Source organism: Pseudochaenichthys georgianus, chromosome 1 (assembly GCF_902827115.2).
Source record: "Pseudochaenichthys georgianus chromosome 1, fPseGeo1.2, whole genome shotgun sequence".
Classification (NCBI taxonomy): domain Eukaryota; kingdom Metazoa; phylum Chordata; class Actinopteri; order Perciformes; family Channichthyidae; genus Pseudochaenichthys; species Pseudochaenichthys georgianus.
Window position 1 is genome coordinate 22343541 of NC_047503.1, and position 22261 is coordinate 22365801.

Below are 22261 nucleotides of genomic sequence, written 5' to 3' on the forward strand. Positions count from 1 at the left end.
GGAGAGAAGTTCTCAAAGGCGCTGCAGCCTTTACGTATTGGAGGAAAGACACGGAAGAGGAAGACAGCTGACGATCTTCAGTCATTATTCAATCAGTTAACTCTTTTTAGGGTACAGCTATATGTTTTATTTATTTCAAAGTGGGCCCATTTTAATTATATTCATTTTCTTCAAATGTGCAGAGGACTCCCGAAGTGCTGTGTTGATTTATTTTAAAGTAGGCCTGTGTATTTGTTGTTATTCTCCTTATAAGAGTTCTTTGTTTATTGGTAAACAGTTTTATATAATGTAATAAAGATCTGTAGTTTTTGTCTATGAGATAACAATATATACAACTTTATAAGCTATCAAGCTATCAAATATGTTTTGCGGCTCCAGACAAAAATTTTTTTTGGAAAAGGGGGCAAAATGGCTCTTTTGGTCAAAAAGGTTGCTGACCCCTGCACTCGCCCACTGCAATGAAGGCAATGATTTAACAATCTCAAAAAGTAGCAAAACTAAGAGCCTTGGGTTAAAAAAAGATGAAGAAATAATTACTTTTCATGCTTTTATATCCAAAAAGGTTGACTTTAAAAGGTCTGAAAAGACTATCGTACAGCTTTGACTTGACAAAATACAGCTCTTGGTTTTCTTACAAAAACTAAATAAACCCACCTCAGACCTCTGAACCCTAACCCAAGGCTGGATTTTGCTAAGTAACACAATTGTCTTTCAAGCACTGTTGCTTGTTTATTCATCCTTAAATGGAGCAGGAGCAACATATATTTCAGATGTCTTTCTGCATGACACACCTGCTAGACCTCTCGGATCACTGGATATAAATATGTTAGTAATACTCTCAGCTATAATGCCCAGTTTTGGAATACACTTCACAGCTGTTTCAAAGTCCAACCTTTGAACTAAAGTGTTTTTCTCTTCTTTGTTCTATTTCAGTTCATCTAATGCCCTCTGTCTTTTTGATATATTTTTTGTTATCTGTTATTGTATTGTTTTGTTGTATTCTTAAATGTGTATCTGCTCATCTGTAAAGAGCTTTGAATTGCAACTGGGGATGTGTTTGTGTTAAAGGTCACCTATTATGCAAAATCCACGTGTTCATGTCTTTTATACATAAACATGTGTAAAGACATTCTGAAAGTTTCAGGAAAAAATATTCACTCACTTTTGTCCTGATCCATTTCTATAGAAACCTGTCTGAAAATGAGCTGATCAGATTTTGGCTTGTGTAACCATTAGCCAATCACCAACCAAGGTACCCCCCCCCCCCCCCCCCCCCCCCCCCCCTTATCACCTGAATCTTCTCTAGAGCACCATTGTGTTCTTTTTAACCAAATCTCTCACAGAGGGGCGTGGGGAGTGGCTCCTTATTTTCATCTAAAGTAACAGACAGAGAATCAGCACTTTTGAAACAGGGCTGAAACAGAGGGGATTATGGGATGCTACGATGATCTGTTTGGTATTTGGAGCAAAACACTTCAGAGACATGATTGTATATAACTGAGAGCTATAATATATTGATGAAAAACAGTATAATAGGGGACCTTTACATAAATATGCCTGCCTAGCCTAAAAGTGATGTACACTAGGATGGTGGGTTCCATAAAGTGCATTGAGGCTGATTTTGAAGTTTCCTCTAATCATAGGATGATGTGGTTTTTTTTGTACACACAAGACCATGAAGTTTAGTTTTCTAAGGCTTGTTGCAAATTGTACTTCCAGTCTCCAGTAGGGGGCATTCTAGACTCTCTTAATAGGCTTGGCTGGCACATAAACAAAACAAGATGTGTGTGTAGTCCTAACTCCTTTCAGATGTTCTGCAGAGCCATAACCTCACAATCTCTGTGGTTCCGACAATTCCTTTCTTCAAGGTCAAATTGTGTTGAAATAAAAAAACGTTATAAATTCAGTCAGTTAGTGCAGTATATTGGATGTATCTATGTGAAAGAGAGTTAAGAAACTCATGCCTATGCTCAAAGACAGACAGAAACACACACAGGACAAAGCAAACAGGGGCATGTGTGGGGGCCCATGGTTGCTTGGATACAAGACTTCACAACTATCTTGGCTCGCATGCAAACAGCAGTGAAGGTTCAAACACTGTCTTCAAAGAAACCAACTTGAACTATGTCCTATCCAACCATCTTCCGGCTCAAATTAACCTAAAAAAAGGAGGAAAACAAATCTCAGCCACATGAGCACCTACCAAACATAACATTAATGACAGTTTATTGTGTGTTCAGCTTTGTGTAATACCATTTCCACACATACATCCAGAATGCTGCTCTCAGTGAAGTTTCCAACACATTTACTGCAAACTATACAAAGTTTTACCAATTTTTGGAAAGAAGATAAGCAGTGATAGGTAAGATAAGAGCGTCTTCACCTCTCTAATACAGGTTGCTCCTATCTCATATCTGGACTGTAAGGCAAGGCAAGTTTATTTATATAGCACTTTTCAACACAAGGCAATTCAAAGTGCTTTACAAAAAACCAAAGACATTAAGAAAATGGCATTTAAAATCAGTCATTAAAAAGAAAAGCTAATAAAAGAAACATTAAAAGAAAAAATACATGGATAAAAGTTACAGTGCAGTTTAAGATGTGAATAGTTCAATTAAACATTAAAAGAAAAAGTACATGGATAAAAGTTACAGTGCAGTTTAAGATGTGAATAGTTCAATTAAACATTAAAAGAAAAAGTACATGGATAAAAGTTACAGTGCAGTTTAAGATGTGAATAGTTCAATTAAAAGCAGCGACAAAAAGAAAAGTCTTCAGCCTGGATTTAAAAGTAGTCAGAGTTGCAGCGGACCTGCAGGTTTCTGGGAGTTTGTTCCAGATATTTGGAGCATAATAACTGAACGCTGCTTCTCCATGTTTAGTTCTGACTCTGGGGACAGAAAGCTGGGTAAACCGCACATCAACTAGAACGCTCATTATGATGCAGATTGAAATGACTTGGGATAAGTACTCAAGTGCTGCACCGACACTAACAGCCTTATTTAGCAAATTAATGCTTGCATTTTCTCTATGGAAAAAGATCAGCAGATAATAAAGAAGCACTTCTATCAATGTTTGTTTTGCAAAATCAAACAGAACGAAGAAAAGAAGAAGAAGAAGGAAAGGCCAAGCATGACGGAAGTATGCAGAGCACTGGAAGGGAGAGTCATACTGTATGTTAATGTGGCAAGAAGGCAGCCTGCAACATGCTGAGAAGAGGGTGCCGCAGCATGACGACAGATTGGGAATACCAATGACACGACTTCTGGGAGTCTGGAAGCAGAAGTCACACCGCAGCAAGGCTCAGCTGTTTCATGAGCTCCATGGAGACAAAGCAAGAAGAAGGGGCTATATATCATGGAGAACATCTAAAGGAGGTAGGTACCACAGAAGCAGAATGAGGAGCTCACTTTGTTTGCATCTTCAGGATTGGTCAGAACAATCACACTTTTTTTTTGCGTGTTTCTGCTCAGAAAGTGTAAATAGTTTCATGGCCATATAGCTTTTACTCAATATCTAATTGTATAGATCACTAATAATTAAAATCCAAATGTCCAAATATGACAAGATTGCAATTAGTGATTTTTTTATTTTATATTTTTTACATTTCACATGTTCAAGGTTTAGCTGCATGAGCTCCATAGAGACAAAGAAAGAAGAAGGGTCTATATATCATGGAGAACATCTAAAAGAGGTGGGTAATACAGTAGCAGAATGATGAGGTCACTTGTTTTATATCTTCAGGACGATAAACATTTTCTTTTTTTAAATATCATGGCAATATAGCTTTTTCTCAATATTAAATTGTATATATCGATTATAATTCAAATCCAAATATGCAATAAGTGATTTCTTTTTTTACATTTCACATTTTCATCAATCACAATCTAAGTCAGTCTGATCTTTGAGAGGTTAATACTCAATGTTGTTGTTTTGTTCAGTAACTGTGTGTGAGCGCTGTACAAGCTGTGAGATGCTTCTGTGTGTTGATGTTACAACGTCCCAATGTTTCTTTTCTGAGGGCGCACAGTGATACTTTAACCAAGCCCCTTGATTGCAGTCATTCCTACATTCTTTCAAGACTTTTGAGAAAACACACAGACAAACACACACAGCCTTGTCTTCAGCTGACATTAGGTGACCCCACCTCAAAAACGAGGCCAGCCATATTTGTTTTTCACCTCCTTGTGTAAACACAGTCGACACAACTTAAACTACCAGACTTGCTCTCCACCCTCTCAGCGTATCTGTGGCCCTTTGAAAGCTCTCTGCACGAAAACACCTCTGAATAACGCTGTGTCAAACTGTTTGCCTTACATGTAATATGTAACCATCATAAAGGAAGCAGAGGAGACAAGAGTAGTATAAAAGATGAAGGGCACAGGAGTATTAGGATTATAAGATAATGGATAATTAGCATAATGGGAACTGAACATGAACTGCAGAAGGGTAAATCAAATGCATAACAGATTGTTTTTAAATTATAATGTATTTTTTATAATTACATTCGATTTTGTTGGATTATTTCTTAATCACAAAGGTCCCGACAGAACATTACGACACACTGCTGTCCCTGCAGTGGAAAGTGCTGGCATTGACTTGCACAAGTGCCGTCAGCTGTTCCATCTTAGGACTGATTGATGAGGAAAATGTAACAGCAGGATTTTAAGTACATTTTCTCTTGGCAAGAACCTGTTGGCTTTTCTGCACGATGACTCAGACACTTCTAGGAAATAGAAAGTACTGTAAGAAAGAGTGCGGAATCAGTTGCATTGGCCAGTGATTATCAATTGGCAACCCTTCAGGCTTCATCCAAAACCCCAGAAATAATCTTGATCCAAGCCCAACTCTGCCTTCCTTGGAATTAGGGAGTCAACAGTAAAAGACAGGATATCCTTTGGTTACTGAATGGGAAATCAAGCAGTAACATGGCGATTATGAAGAGGGGGAAACTCTTATGCAGCACATAACACACTGCATTCATCAATCATTTGAAGACTTATTGAATTAAATAACTTGGAGTGGACAAACTTACATTTCACTAATGTATTGACCAAAATGGTTAACTCAAAAGATGTGTAGGAGAAGGGTGTTCTCCACCAGTTAGCAGTGATTCATTTCTGACACAGTCTGTCTACAGTGAGCACCCAAAAATAGCCTTGAAATGAATAAGGCGATCTAGTTGGATGCAAAAGTGAGCAGAGTGAAAAGAGGCAAGGGGGAAACATACAGTACAGTATGTACCTGCAGTTTTGCTCTGTAGGATACTATACACAATGTGTTGTCACACCCTATTAAGGCTGTGTTCCAGACAACTTCAAACTCAAAAATTAACAACCTTGTACTAAAAAAGGTTAAATAAAACACCAGAATTCCAATTTGTGAACACTCAGAATATCCATTTACTGTAAACCCCACTTTTGAATTAGTTTTACATACAAAATACTGAAAGGGCACTTTGTAAATGGTAAACTATCAACCAAAAAGCATAGTTAGGGATACTGTATTAACCTGTATTTGATTCAAATAATACGCACTGCTGAACATTCTATTGTGTGTACATGTGTGTGTGGCTAAAGAAACATCAATTTGTTAGTCATGTTTTTTGTTTACATTTAGCGGGTACAGCTGGAATGTGTTGAGGACAGAAGTTTGACATTTCAACTGAACTCAGGCCTCCGAGTTGTCAGGGAACACAGCATACAGTACGCTTCATACATTTCCCTAAATGCTTTTTAACAACCCTGAGAGAAAAGGCATTTAAGTATAATATTTTAAGTTTATCCAGATAGGGAAATGTATCCCTTTAGACACATGTTGAATGCAATCTATTATCAGAGCAGTTAGATTAAATCTGCGGTTGTATTGCAGATCATTCCGATATACTCTCTATGGATTTCTACCTGCGAGTTTGCAGACACTAACAGTTATAATTACAGTTTTGGATAGACATTTTTACTCCAATGTAACTGCACGATTAATACATATTTATGATGTAGTACTTTCTACATTTCAGTTTTTATTTAGTCATAGTTATATATCAAAAGTAGCCGTAAAATAGCCTCCAAAAGCGCGAGGTAGATCGTTGCTATAGCTGCATCAGCCAGAAGCTAGTAACAGTGTTTAGAGTGCATGTTTGTCTTTGACTGTTAAAGGCTGCTACTCCTCCAGAAGGTGCAAAAGTCAAATCTAGCTTCCCTGATCCACCTACATCTAAATCTATCTGAGCGCCAATCTGACCGCCACACACCTCCACTGCTCCTACATAATGAAGCACATCGACACCGACAGCAGCATTAGTACGGAAAACACATTTGGACATTGAGGCAAGAAGAAAAATCCAATAAAAAGGTGGAAGCCGAGCAAAGTGAGCGGAAGAGCAGAGGACTTGTTAAACAAGCATTTTCTTCAGAACTTGGTGAGTCAACGAGGGATCGAAACGGAAATGTAATTATTACCACTGTCTCTCACACTCCCAAAGGACCTGCATGCGGCAAAGGTTTGTGCACAAACTTGAACACCTACACACATCTGAGGTTAACTATGAATACAAAAATGGACTTCAATTACAGAAATGCCCTGTCCCAAGTGTACTCTGAATATTTGCACCGATTCAATGAACAATAGGGTTTCAGAAACAAACAGGAGGGAGGCCTCCTCAGCACCAACGGACACAGAGGGCTGTGTTTTAGCTGGAGAGAGGTCAGCGGGCTGGGTTCAGACACAGAACTTGTTTTGTCTCCTTAGCACTGCCATTCACGCTCACTGACAAAAACACACACTCACATGTTATCTAGAAACTGCACAAACAAGCTTTCTGTTTCATTGTAACTCCTTGTTTAATTCAGCCATCTTGAGTGCTTTTGCCAGAATGTTTGTTTGTCTGTCTCTCTTGGTGGTTAGAGTTCATGCGTGGGTCCATGTATGGGTTTAAAGGACAGCTGCCTCCCTTGGCAGTTATGTCACTTCCTGTTTAACATTTTTTGTCTGGCCATTGGTGAATCACAAAAAAGAAATTGGAGTATCTTCACTCCAAGTTGATGTTTGGGATGTTTGAGGGATTCTTGAAATTATTTTGCACTCAATCCAGCTCAAATGTTGTTCTTGACTTTTAAAGTCCTGCTTTTATAACACTGAGCTATAGCTGAGCTTCTAACTCCCACTACACTCTGAGAATGACCTGTTAACTGTTACACACTTGCTCTCCAGCTTTCTTTTATGTTCTTGTTTGCGAAGCACTTTGTTATGGTTGTTTTGAAATCCCCTTTATAAATGAAGACACAATATGTATAGCATATATTGTATTAAATTGTTTCGACAAAAGAGAACCCTTGTTTCATTTCAATCACAGTGAGATCATTCTTAAATGTATGTTGTCGTGACTGATTAGGGAAACAATGGGGATTTGGTTCAGGGGGTTGGATGGTTTTTAAGAACATGTGCTTTTGATTCTGACCAAATATTTTAAAACTTTATTTGATTCAAGTAATCTGAGACCAGTATGAGTGTAAAGACAACAACTTCATCTTTGTTTCAGAGCAAGTACTAGAAACAGTGTTTGGCAAGTTACATACAAATTGTGATTTGAAAAAACAACATTTTGTTTCACTTCAAAAAATTATTATTAATGACGTATTATCTGGGTTCAACATTCGTGCAACAAATGTGTTTATTCAAGGACTTTTTTATGTAACGTCAGCAGTAAATGATTAAACTCAAGAGTAGAGTTAGTAAAATATCACTGCCATCCGCTGCACCCTGGTCTTTGCAAACTCTTCACCAGCAGAATACAAATTGTGTTTGGCAAGCCGTCTACACAGCGTCTACAGCAGCTAATGTAATCTATGATACAATCTGGCCTGAGTGGGTTGGTAGTGCTGGTACAGCAGTTTTATACACACGCCTACACACACATACGCAAAGAAACACATGCAAATGATAACATGGCTGTTTGTCAATCGGGTATGCTATGTGCCACACAGGGCCAAGAGCCAGAATGATTGCAGGTGATACTGGTGGTTTCCTGTCCCTGGTATACACTTGCATGTGTATATGAGTGCCCATGCATCCATTTTTGCACACACTGTAAAGTACATCATTATCATGATTTGACAGCAGTGTACAGAAGTTCACACTTCAAGAAAAAATGAAATCAATTTTGGACTGGTTCTTTAGAAAATACAGCCAACAATGGTGTGAAGAGGGTCATTGTTAATATTTCCATCTTATTCAGCAGGATATTATGAGTTGCTGAATTTATTCAGAGCACATGAGACTGAATATGAAAGACGAGATGGAGGGAGAAGCAGGACAATAGAGCTGCTTTTGATATTATTTCCCGGTCATCGGTATAATGTCTTGTTATGCTTTATGTCACTTTATGTAATATTTAGCCTTAAAATGCAGTTATCTTGTTGTATTCCTATAATAGTGAACTTTTGTTTGCCTCTAAATGTTATAATACAGCCCAAGCCTTTTAATTTGTATACAAGTCGAATGTATAAACAGAATAAACTATATTTACTGTGCATATAGGACATGTTTTTAAACAGATTCTCTGCCTTTGAGAAAGAAATATGTTACATAAGATGGAGAGGGGGAATAGATGGTCTCATCCTAAAATCGTGAATAAATATGTGTGCATTATTTGACCAACTCAATATGGCTCGGGTGTGTTTGAACTGCCGTCACTGTTTAGGTATTTCAACACTGTGCCGTAAAACATTGTAGGGGCTTCATATTTAATATTTAACTATTGTAAGACCTAGATATGTATTTACAGCAACTCAAGGAAAAGCCTTATCAGGAAAAGTAAACTAGTTTGTGAACATTTGCTTTTGAATAGATAAGAATAGCAAATATCAATATAATATGATAGTCATCACCAATCATGGTGTCTGTGTTGCACCACCTCCCTGTTACAGTACACTGTGTTCTTTGTGCGGATACATTGATAAGCTTCATAAGTCAGTAATGTTCATTTTCAGGGTCTTGTAAAGCACTGACCCCTGTCAGCCAGCACGTTGAATAAGAATGAGTCAGCTCCTTGCCGTCACAGATGTGCTAATGCACCAACAGCCAGGGGATTTACAGTATGCCTCCAAAAAAAAAGCCTCACTCATAAGACCATAACATGTAAATTGTTTGGGCAATGTTCAGTGAGCACACTTCATTTTCAATTACTTTTGTTTCAATAATTGTATAAAAACGTTATACAATTAAAAACTAAATAAAAACAGGTAACATAATAAAATACTGAAAACATATAGATATATAAGCGTGAGATATACAAGTGCTTTGCATTGCAAAAAAGCGAGCCATTTACAATTTGTAAAATTACATTTTAAAAGGCATAAAAAGACATTTAAACTAGGTAAAACCAAAGTTTTAAAGGGCATAAAAGGCCATGCACATAAATAAGTACCGCTAGAAAAAAGGTTGGTTAAAGAGTTTTAAGTGGTATAACATTTCCAAAAGAGCTAGGCTCTCTAATATATCTTGGTAGACTGTAACCGTTTGCGAGCACTGATGAAAAAAGCTAAATCTCCAGTTTGTATTGAAAGAATGAAGTATTAGCCATTGCTATGTCATTTAATACCACTGTGTTTTGCACAAAGACATTAATCCATTGCTGCGGGCACGCACGCACGCACGCACGCACGCACGCACGCACACACACACACACACACACACCACACACACACACACACACACACACACACACACACACACCACACACACACACACACACACACACACACACACACACACACACACACACACACACACACACACACACACACACACACACACACACACACACACACACACACACACACACACACCACACACACACACACACACACACACACACACACACACACACACACACACACACATCACACACACACACACACACACACACACACACACACACCACACACACACACACACACACACACACACACACACACACACACATCTTTAAGCCAATTACTCATAACATCACATCATTTACACTTGTCCTATTATGCATGAAAATGTCTCTATATTTGTAAACCAATGAGCCATTGAACTGTCAAAATCAATGACTATATTTTTTCATTAATATAATAAAGCCTACAGCTTGTGTCATACATTGTTTTTGATTTAGAAAAAGGCATGCAAAAGAGGAATTAACAGATAAATTAATTTTTCTTTACAAAAACATGAAAATACAATGACGAGCAAGTCCTAATGTCAAACTGGCTTCTCAGGTACTAGTACAGTAAAGTTCAAATACAGATTATTTCAGTTCATTGAAATGCTGCACCTTAATGTTTATTTTATTATATTTTGTATTTATTTGAGTGAATACATTATTCACAGTTTAATAATAATAAAAAAATATATATATATGTTATGTTTTGTGATAATTTTTTCTGCTGTACCGAAAACATACCAAACCGAACCGTGACCTAAAAGCCGAGGTACGTACCGAACCGAAATGTTTGTGAACCGTTACACCCCTAGTAGATTGTGTTACAGAGACATGAATCTTTATTAAAAAAAACATTAATTTGAAGACAAGACATGACATGTGTCTTCTACTTTAAGACAAACTCTTTTTTTTTAGGCTGTTTAGACAATATTAACAAATTGCTGTAACGGTACGTCCACACGGTTCCGTTGCGTGCTTCAACGGAGACGCTTCCCATTCACTTTGAATGGGGTGACGTCAAGCTTTGCAGAACTGCATTGTGGTTCCGTCGCTTTGCCTCCGTTGCTCGCTTCGAACGTTGAGAAAAGTTCCACTTTTCAAGCGTCGACGGAAGTGCCAGCCAATCAAATCATATGCCAGTACAAACGCTAGCCAATCAAACCGCGTGCTTGTGTGTCCGGGGCGGGAGATTCATGTGATTGGTCGCCCACCGGCAAGCTTCAACGTGACGGAACCGTGTGGACGATACGTGAGACGATTTCTAAAGGAGGTGAAAAGTCTCTGAAATATTACACTACTATTGATTATAATCATTAAATAAATGCTATTTATAGTAGCTCATTACATCCTGTTCGGGCTCTTTAGGCAAAGGACAGGTGTGTCTTTGAAACCTGGAGGCTGTTGTAATTAAAACGTCTGACATGGATCATGTAGAATAGCTTATGAATAATAGTTGAGACGGATAATTTTAAAGCCACAACCCCACTCACAAAAAGAGTGCTCAGATCCTGGCTTTGTGTAGTGAGACATAAATTAATATATCAAACACTTAATTTGCTTTGCAGAGACAATTCAGTTACATTGGCTACTCCAGCCAACATAAAGCAAGTCGTGACTGTTTAAAAATGGTAACAACAGGAAGCCCACACAGCGGACCACCCACCACTGCAGATACAGATTTGGATCAGGATTGCCTGGCAAGTGTCGTAACTGTGAATCTGTTCTTAAAGGAGAATGTTTAGCCTGAGCTGCACTATAATGAAGACCTGTGCACCAAAAGGGAATTTCCTTTGCAGCATACCAATAGCTGATAGTCACAAGGCCAGCCATGCAGTTGAAGTTGGATTCGCTGCAGCACAAACAGGGTGAAGGCAGAGTTAATGGAGATCAAGAATCGACTCAGATGTAATGGCAGCAGGGGATAGGGTGTGAATGTGTGTGCAATTAGAGAGTCAAGTTTTTCAACAAAAAAGAGCAAAGGGTTGAATTTGGACCTCATTCACCCTCATCCTTGCCTACCTGACATACTCTAACACACAAGAACATATACACACAACAACCAATCCAAGTACAACACCCTGCATTTTACAACCAGACTGAGTGTATGGTGGTTGTGAAGCCTACCTGTGACCTGCAGCTTGTCGTCAGTGACCTCACACTTGAGGAACAGACGGCCCCTCCTTTCGGTGTGATCGGTTCCACACATGCTGGGCACGTTCATCACACACTGATTATGGACATTCATATCGCAGGCTGGAGGGATAGAGAAGAGGAGACAAATAAACATTATTGAATAAATCTTAATATACATAAATATTACCGTTATGGACAAACAAAACCAAACTGATATATATATATAAATGGACAAATAATGTTATGCACTTGAATGAAGATTCACAATGTAAATATCTGTATTGAATCAAACATAATATCAAACATCTCGCAATAGTTTTATTGAACATATTTGTTTTTGTGTTTGTTTGATATTTGTATTTTCTATTCGATATTCATCATCTTGACTTTTGTAGTAGCTTGTTTGTTTTTTGCATTTCCTTGTATATGTTTAAAATATATACCAAAAAGGAAGGCAATATCTTGTAAATGAAAATCCTAGCAGCAATAAACCCTATATTATGATTCTGATAAAAGCTATGTCTGCCACCCTATGGCTTGATGTACACATGCAGTATGCTGCTTAAAAATCCTCGAGATTTGCTTTACCTGCAGTATATAAAGACATATTTAAAATGTTATTCCATGTATCATACATTTTTGGCACAATATTAAAGGTTGTTATTTTTCTTGCAAAGCTGTGTGAAAAAAGAGATAACGGGGTTATCGTTGGGATTTAGCCCTGTGACGTCAGGCCGTTATGGTATATGTGTCGACTGAACCAGGTAAATGCATACTATATTTCTAAAAAGGGTATGCTTCTACATTATTCTCTATAAGAACTATGTATTTTGTGTGTATCACTGTAACAGTCCTGTTGCTCACCAGTGCTTAAAAATACTACAGTGCAATCTTATTGTGGTGTGATTAAGTGTGCAATTCATCTGCCAAAATAATTTGCCGCTCCACATCTCTATTTATGTACACCCTGGAGCCATCATTAGGCATTAACATAGACTGTGTAACTGGTGGTCTGTAGCAGGTGGAGGATGATGTATGTAGGAGCTCGTAAGGCATTCAGACTAATCGACTAAAACCAGATTAAAAAGGGAAGGAAAGTGAGGAAGGGATATTAATAAAGGCTTGGCAAAGCTACTATTAACAGGCCTATTCAGGGTGCAGGGACATAGCTGCAGACTGGAAATAGACAAAGTGAGATTTTAATGAGTGAAAGTCAAGAAGGAGGGGAAACAGAAAGGACCATTATCTTCACTGAAGAGGAACAATATGCTTTTTTCACTGATGATGAGTGGCTACCAAAAGGGAACATAATCTGTAGAGCCACTTACAGTATAGTAAACCATTACTGTTCGATATATGCTATGCCTCATTGACCCTAAACAGAACAGTGCTGGTTTCATTTCCCTTCGGAAGCGTTCAAGTGTCAACTTAGGCCCTCCAGTACTTTACAAATTATGAGCTATCACTAATAAAATCTGTATAGAAAGAATGCTGGATTTTAAACCAGGTAAGGTAAAACATAAAGTACTCACAGTCACACTTCATGCCCTGGTGGATGAGGCCATAGAGCAGGGAGCCACAGTGGTCACAGAAGGTGGGGCTCCCATAGGTGTGGATCTTGAACTTGTGCTTCGTTCTGGGATCCTGGAAGAATATAAAAGACAAAAAAGAGCCATAAAAAGCCTGAAGTGACGACATGATTGAAGAAGTAAAGCAATTACCCATCAGTTAGTTACAGCACCAACAGCTCATGCTATTTATCTACGTTAATTACAGGCTATGGAAGTCCTGAGAGGCAAATTCTAAGGTCTGATATAAATAGTTTCCTCTCTGGTGTTAATATCTTAAAGAGACAATATGTAGGATTCACCGCCATCTACAACTGCGGTTGCTAACAGACTCAATCCTCTTCTGCATAGCCCTCCCTTTACAAGACTGCAATAACAAGCCAGTGAGTGCAAAGCAACGGTAGCACATTGGTGTCTTTCAGGACATTCACCTCACTCCTTGGCCATCCTTACCAGAATGCTACTTCAGTAGTTATGAAATTCAGGTGGCAGATGGCCATGATTACAACAGTTTTAAAAGGATGTCTCACTGCAGCGGCCTTCAACACAAAAGGCTTTCTCGAGCAAGAGTTTTCTTTGTCCGTCCTGCACTGCTGAAGAAACATGGCAGACTTTGTGAGGGAGATAGGAAGAGCTGATTCTAAAGTAATGGAAACACACATATAACGTATTTGTTAAGGTGAACATACACCAATGAAAGCAAAGGTAAGGGTAGTGTATTTCATTTTCTTTCTCAAGCCCTTAATCTTTTAATTACCCACACATGTCTAACTAATTACACAGCTACTCAAATCAAAGTTCAAATCAACCTACGGCTTCAAAGGCTATTGTTCGTCACGGACATTCATTAATGATGCCAACTGACCGCAATTACAACTTCTCGTCTTTTTTTTTTTTTAAAGAGTTATCATGAGTTACAATGTAACCATTGTGTTGGTGTCTCATTGATCACATGAGAATGGAGTTGTTTTAACTAAATGGGCTTCAATTCAAGAGCACCAACAAATTAAATTAAAGTTAAATTACATGATTCATCTCATTTACTCAAAAATAAATCTATGACGTATTCCACATTACCCGGACAATTATATTCTGAAATATTATCAGTTATTTCCCCACTGCAAAGACATTTCTTTTTAATGTTCACGACTCAATAGCAACTGTCAAAACTGCATTATACTATATAATAATGTGTGTGCGGGACAAATAATAAAGTGCCACCGACCTCATGTATGGTTTTCCTTTTGGCCATCCAGTAAATGTTTTTTGCACTTATGTGTAAATCTAGTAATCAAAGTCATTGGAGCTTTTCATTCATCATTGGCTTCTATGTTATTGCGGTTCATTGCCCCAGGCTCTCTTTAAGCCCTGTGATAGTCATTGTAAAAAACACATTAGAGTTTATTGCACAGAGCTCTGAACAAGTGTGCGTAACTGGGTACTAAAGTGGCTGTTTGCACAAAGCTGAATAATGTCTTTGTAAGGACAATACACCTTTTCTTGACTCCTGCTATGTAACACTGTTTACATGCAGAATAAAAGTCCAGTGCTCCATAATTGGTTTTATTTTCTGTTGTTCTGACAAGATATCTATTTGCATGTTTACGTAATAAGCAGAGCAAAACGTATCACCTCCTGTAATCCACCACCAAATAAAATGCCTTCAAAAATATGTGAGAATAGTTATTGGCGAGGATGGTTCATATTTTATCACCAATTCTCCAAAAGTGTTAAATGTGTTTTGATGGTGGTTACGTGAGCATTTTAAAGGATGTAAAATAGGCTAAAACCTCTTATTGCAGATGTTTACTGCCACACAGATCACATATCATTCTTTCAACTTTGAGTCACTTTCTTTTAAAATTCGTTTTTAGTTAGATCATTTAAGTCCTGTTGTTAACTTGTCGTTGCTGATCTGAAAAATGATATGATCAAAGACAACCTTGTTCAGTCTCATTTAATTTTGTGATCTGTGGCACACCTCCCTTCTGGTACTTTTACTGACACTTACAATCACACACTAACAAAACAACCTTTCTCTTCTGTTGGCACTTGTTATTCCAGAGAATTTGCTTTTCTAGTTTGAAGCAAATGCAGAGCCCTTGTTTTTAATCAGGTACTCATCACCATTGGCTGGGGCTTCATCCATCATACATTTAGACAATATGGGATCCAATATGAATAAAACAGTAACATTTCCATACAACCAGGCAGAGATGAAGGATAAACACGAGTAATGAGAAGTGAAATATTCAACTCCCCAGCAGAAAGTGTTTTGGTTGGTGAGATAAGACATTTATTGAATTTGCAATTCAATAGCATCTGTGCCTTAAGTAAATATCTCTGGGTTCAAAGACAAAACATTTTGTATGTGATATGTAGCAAACAGAACCAGTTATTGCCTGTTTTATTATGTATTCTAATGCAAACATACAGCATGATACATGTGTATACCTGAAGTATGGTGAATGGGACTGTAATTAAATTGAAGTTCCTCTTGAAGGTAAGTGTCACAACACAGATCGATGGCAGTGCCATTTAAAATATACACTATGAAGTAAGGCCCCTGACGTGCATTCATTCATCTCATGCACTCAACCTGCGGCTTATGAAGCACTCTCCTCTGAAAACTGGAGAATTGCCACTTTTCCAAGCACAGAACAAAGAGCTTCCCTGCTCATTCTCAAATTGTGCTGTACTGTACATCTTTCTCAGAGTTGGAATCTGTTTAAGTGGATTTGCATTTGGAACATTAACCAGGCTAGTCCCTTTTTCAAATGCACTTTCAAATCTATTTGAAAGAACACCTGTCTTTCTTTCAGTTTCATTCTACCGGGAAACGAGAAACACTTTTCTTCTGTATGTTGAGCAATAAAATAAGACATGAATAAGAAGAGCTTGACCCAGGATAAATAAATCTTTAATGAGGTGAGCAACATGGCATATATCTCAGTGAGGACTGACAGTATTACACTATGTGGCGCCACAATAATCAATGTTGCTGTTCCAGTCAGCTTGACACTGGTCTGTAGTCTTAAAGCCGCTACACACCAACCTGAGACCAAAGAATGCGCACCGAAGGCGTCCCGACGTTTACGTCCGCTACGTCGCCTGCGTCGCCCGCCTACGCCGCCCGCCTACGAACACACCGCAAAGACTTCAGTTGACGAGTGGCAATAACTGTCCTTACCAGCAGGCAGCGGTAGTGTGTATTCATCATTCAAAAGAGGCAACAACCGGAAGACAGACGAGAAGAACAGGCTGCGTGATATAAACAAACAACAAATAGCGTCTCTGGGTTCCATTTTCACTCTCTCTCGTCGATCGAAAACATGTAAACATAAAAAAGAAACTCTTGCGTCCGGGTGAGATGAAAATGAAAAAGATCAACCGTCTGTGTGTGCCTTCTTAATAGTTTGTTTTGGTCCCTCACTTCCGCTTCACTTCTCATGCACTGACTCGCTGAACAGCCAATCAGAGTGATTTATTTGTCCCGACTGGCCGCGGGAGGTGTGAAAATGTGCCGTAAAGAGACGACGGTGCGGAACGTGCGGGACACACCAACCTGAGTAGGGCGCCGCGAATGCCCGACTGCCTCTGACTCCCAAAATCGGGTAGGTGTGTCAGGGCCATTGTGTGTAAGGGCCTTTATGCAACAGAGCAGTCTACAGAGGCTTTAAACTTTATAGGACAAAGGGAAAGGCTTCCTTTGTTTGTCTTTCAGCCATCCACACATGTATATGAAGGCCTGAACTGAACAGAGCTGAACAAATTCCAGTTACCACAAACACACTGTTGGACACTAGGGAAATAAACGCAGCTTGCCGTGGCCTCTACCTAAAATTGAAAAAAGAGAGAAGATGACTTGACTAAAATACAGAAAATCTCTGCCCTGATTAAGTAATCACTGAATCATCACACTTCATTAACCACAACACAAACCATCTGTGGACATATTAATTTAATGCTTAAGGACACTGAAAGCATCCTTTTTATGCCTATGAATATATCAGACATTTTTAAATTAGCAACACTTTATTTCAAATCACATACTAATGTTTATCCTGATACTAACGTTTAATAGCAGGACTTAAAGTATTTTATTCAAAGAAATCAAGTTTAACATTTCAAAAACTCAAGTAAGTAAGTAACTCAGTAAGCATGTCTCCGCCTTTAGGTCTTCTGCATTAGTAGTAAGATGCTGATGGTCGGCTTATCGAAGATATCCATCATCTTAAGAGCATTTAACTCCTCCCTCACAACGCACAGTAAACATAAATAATACAGCTGAGGCAATCTGCTGAACAAATAATCAGTCAGGTATGCAGTATGATTACTGACTTGAATGAATTAAACTAGGGGGTTAAACAGAGCCTGTATTCTGGATCTAGTTTTGACAGTAGGTCTGAACAAAACAATTGATAACCCCTGTGCAGAATACATTTCCAAATAATACGTTCACTTGTATTCAGTGTCAGCTACAATGCCCAAAATATTGTTGACATTTTGGCAAATCATGGAGAGAGCATATTACATAATCACATACAGTGCACATTTTCCAATTAGCAGCCCAGACCACACAGTGCACAGGCCAGCAGTCAGTGTGTCAGAGAGAGACGGACAAGACATGGAGAGATAGGCAGACAGTAGAGAGAGGCTGCACCAGCTGCACTTACTCATGTCCTCCCACACACAGCTGATCCTGAAGGATTATCTTTTTGCCCTCCACCCCCTTTGCTTTGTTCCCTCCATCTACACATGAATGAGCGATGGCGAATAAGAGCCATATACAGCTGCACATGGATCATGGATTTTTATAAACTGTCATATCAGCTTTTGATGGGTGGAACATGGCTTAAATGTTGAGAGATTACATCAAATAGTTACAACAAAAAGACATAATGATAACAGGCCGACAGAGGTGATAGTGTTGAATCAGCAAAAATCTCCTCAAGCTTTGAGAGCTGCTCGACTTGCTGTGTGGATCTAAAAAGTGTGTGGATCTAAAAAGTGGTGAACTGTGACAACTGACACTTGCCCTTCTGATTTGTCTAAATGATAGCTTTTGTGTAAAAAAGTGAGTGTGTCGCCTCAAGTTTAGTTCTTGTTTGTGCAGTGTCAGTCATTATTTGTAGTTATGATACAAATATACATGTATTTTTAAATTGCAGGATTAACTCTGTCAAAAAGTAGCAAAACAACTGCCTTCAACTTGCTGTTTATTCTGACCAACACTCAAACGGATTTAATTATCTACAACCATGGCAGCACTTCTGTAAAATTGTAATTAGCATAACAATAAGAAAATAATTATACTGTCAGCATGTAAACGTAGTTACAATAATAATGCTATCTTGTCGATGCTAATGTTTAACAGGGACTGACAACACATGACATTTAAAATCACCTTTGAGAAACTTGGATGGAAATGTTTTCACTTTTTTATAAAACTAACAATGAATTGGTAATAAAATAATTGTAGACAGGTCTAATGCAAACACAAAGTGCAGCTGAAACCGATTGTTGTTGTATTCCAGATATTCAAGCAAATCAAATAGACTAGTTACACATCTCATACTAAATATGGTATGTTTATTATATAAATTACTCAAATAAGTAATCATATAAAGACAACTAACAGAATTATGTTTAGTCAGCTTTGACTGATTTTAAAGGTGCTAATAACAGATTCATTAGGGCCAGTGTAATGTGCAGAAAATTGAACCTTTAAATGAATGTACCTGACTACACATCACTGAGCACACCATGTTGTCCATTAACACATCCTCTCTGAAAGCTGTGGGTTGGCAGGGTTTACCCCTGTGGCTTGTATCGCCTATTACAGCCTAATTGGGACTTAATGGAAAATTCAAGACAGACTGAGTGGCGCTACTCTACCAGAACAGCAGGGGACGCCAAAAGCAATAATAATGTCAGTCACTCGGCTAAACGCAAGAAGGCAAACAAAGCCAGTGGGTGCTACTGTACATGTTGACTGGATGATGCGTTGCCCTTTGGCTACAGATATTAGAAGAGCCAATAGGATTGCCCTGATGTCACGCCCACAGAGAGGGAGCGATGTTGTGTCATGCGGTGCAATAGAGTAGATAACCATCTATATTTTTCTGTTTTCATGTGGCTCTTTATAGCTAATCCATTATATATAATCCGGCAAACAATTAATAGTTTGTCGTGACATGAGTTCATCAGTTTGCAGTGTATCCGTTAAAGAGAAGGGTGGTGTCAACTGGATTGAGGTTATCTGTGTTAGCTAATTTTACATTCATACTGATGAAAACAATTAACACTGATTAATTTGACAAGGATAATAAGAAGGAAGCAGACTTAGATATGTTGCCTACATTTGCAACAGTAGAACACATTTCTCAAACACAACTAAGATTACTCACTTTACATATTGGTCACATTTTGTTCGGAAAATTAGAATATCAACATCAGTTTCCTTCCAGTACTTTCATAAACAGGAGTACCCAGTATTCATAGTTCAAGTTCAACAAAAACAACACATAACAGAGCACCAAGGGAAATTCCATCAAAAGTAAAAAAATAATCAGTTTAGTTTTCCAATAACTTCAGAGCACAGTGTCCTAAAACTAATCCCTAAATGTATTATATAAATTGCCCAGGTACTAATCCCAGCTATATTTAAATGTGAAGTCACAGATCAAAAACAGAGAAAGAGCAGAAAGCTGATCAAAAGACCTGGAGGCAACCAGGAGATAGTGATGAAAACAGAAAGGGCTTCAGCACAGTGATGTCAGCTAATTAGCCATGCTCTCCAATCCAGTTTAATTAGCAAACAGGACACCAACCAGCCTCTGTTAATAAAGAGTGTGGAAGGCTGAAGCTATGCAGGGGCTTCCAACAGAAGCTGGGGGAAGGGGACGGCAGAAAGTGATGTCAAAGACCAGGGTTACCTTCCATCCTCCATACATTGTTTCAGTCCAAATTACATTCAGCTATTTTTCATTTAAAAGAAAATAAGTCAGTTAGAGTCAGACTCAGTTATTGCTTGTCTAGCATCTGTTCAGCCTGTTTCACTAAAAAAGACGCCTGTGAGCTATATTGGTAGTTGGTTTGTATTATGCATGAAATAGAGCAGCAGATTAGACAGCGTTAGACACATTACAAGGACCAAACAAATATTCAAGCTTTAAAGTGATTTCTATAACAACTGTTAGCATCTGCGCCCAAAGAGCACCGTAATTAGTTTTGGCAATTTACATATTTCACAGGTACAATTGGCAAGAATGGCAATACCATATGGCTTGTGAAGCTCAGAACAGATGCAGGATAACACATCTAGGACAGAACCGTATCAAACATGCACACAAAGATGTAATTTCTGAATGTGCATAATGCATTCTGGAAACTAAAAAGACTTGAAAACTAAACCCCGACAAAATAAGAACTCTTCACGTGATTTCAATTGCATGTTTTATAAACAACATATACTCTAGATGTGTGATATATTGTGGATTCCTGATAAAGGATTTTTGGGAGGTAAAGACCTACTGTTCACTATATTACTACTGCTATGAACATGGAGCAACTGATGGTAAAATACAAGTCCAAGTAGTCTACTCTTTTCTTTTTCTCCTTCCATTTTATGACCTTCCGCCATCCATCATGGAACCAAAACTCGATAAAGAACTCTATCTTATCTCAGAATGAAGAGTAAATAACAAGGCTGTGCCGATAGTGAAACTCAAGACATGACAGGCAGGGTACACTTAAAGAAAAAGACTGTCGTGACTGTATAGGGCAGCAACATTATTGTAATTTGCGTTTAGTGCTGCAGCAGGACAAGGAATACACAGTCTAGGTTCATTTTCCCATAACAAACCTGGGTATTCAGAGAACTCAGGGTATGCAGCAACACATCTTATTATCTGCAGTGGAGTCACCTGATTACTGTTTATGAAGCAGATAAGTAACCATGCTTTTTATTTGTTGCTGCCCTTAATATAGAAGCAGTCGTTATTTTTGACTGTAGTAGTGATACAATGTGCTTTCACCTTTTGATACATTTTTTTATTTGACAAATGCTTCACAGCTCAGTGGCGGAAACCAACTTTTTAGCCACCTAGGGATTAGTTGTTAGTTTCAGTATTAGTTGGACTTTAAATGGAATTATTCAGAATTGGAGGGTGTAAAATGTTGTGTTATGATACTGCCTTTTATCATGCCGCTCTGCCTCACCAACAGTTTCCCTGTTCAAAGTCTTTGTCATTCACTATATGAAAAAGTCAATTAGAAACTCAGTTATAAATAGGAGTACTTTTCCCAGGAATAGTTCCGATAGTTCTTGGGATTTTGCGTTCACACCAAAAAGATCTGGGGCCTCATTTATAAAGGGATATAAGCTCAAAAAATGGCGTATGCCAGTTTCTACGCAATGTTTGCGATTTATAAAATTCTAACTTGACGGGAAAATGTGCAGTCCTCCACGCAAACTCTAAAGGCCCTGTCACACTGTCCCGAAATTGACACCCGATGGTTATACAACTAATGTGTTGTGTTATATTAGCTGTTCAATTGACCACATATGGTGTTCTTAGTTTCCATACCTCCTGTGTTTTACGAGCGACTTATCAAGTCTTGGCAAACGGCATAAAACACGATTAAACGTGATAGTAGGCCTATATAAAACCATGCTCGTACAACCTATAGAAATACAAAACGGCGTCAGTTTAGACGTAATTCTGTCCTTCTGCTTACCGCATCATTTATGAGAAAACATGTCATAACATTAACACAACATATTCAAGGTGGTTTTAAATAAAATTTCCGTATTTTTTTTTTCTCCAAGTTACGTTATTGTTTGCACTGAGGAGTC

General features: G+C 38.3%; 1 protein-coding gene across 1 annotated transcript in view; it reads right to left on the reverse strand.

Moving 5' to 3' along the window:
- Positions 1-22261, reverse strand: part of prkcaa (protein kinase C, alpha, a) — a 165627-nt gene that overhangs the window by 67335 nt on the left and 76031 nt on the right. Inside the window, exons 4-5 of the mRNA XM_034077813.2 lie at positions 13366-13477; positions 11825-11953 (exon numbers count right to left, since the gene is read on the reverse strand). Of these exons, the coding sequence (XP_033933704.1) occupies positions 11825-11953; positions 13366-13477 (241 nt within the window). The remainder of the gene's footprint in view (positions 1-11824; positions 11954-13365; positions 13478-22261) is intronic.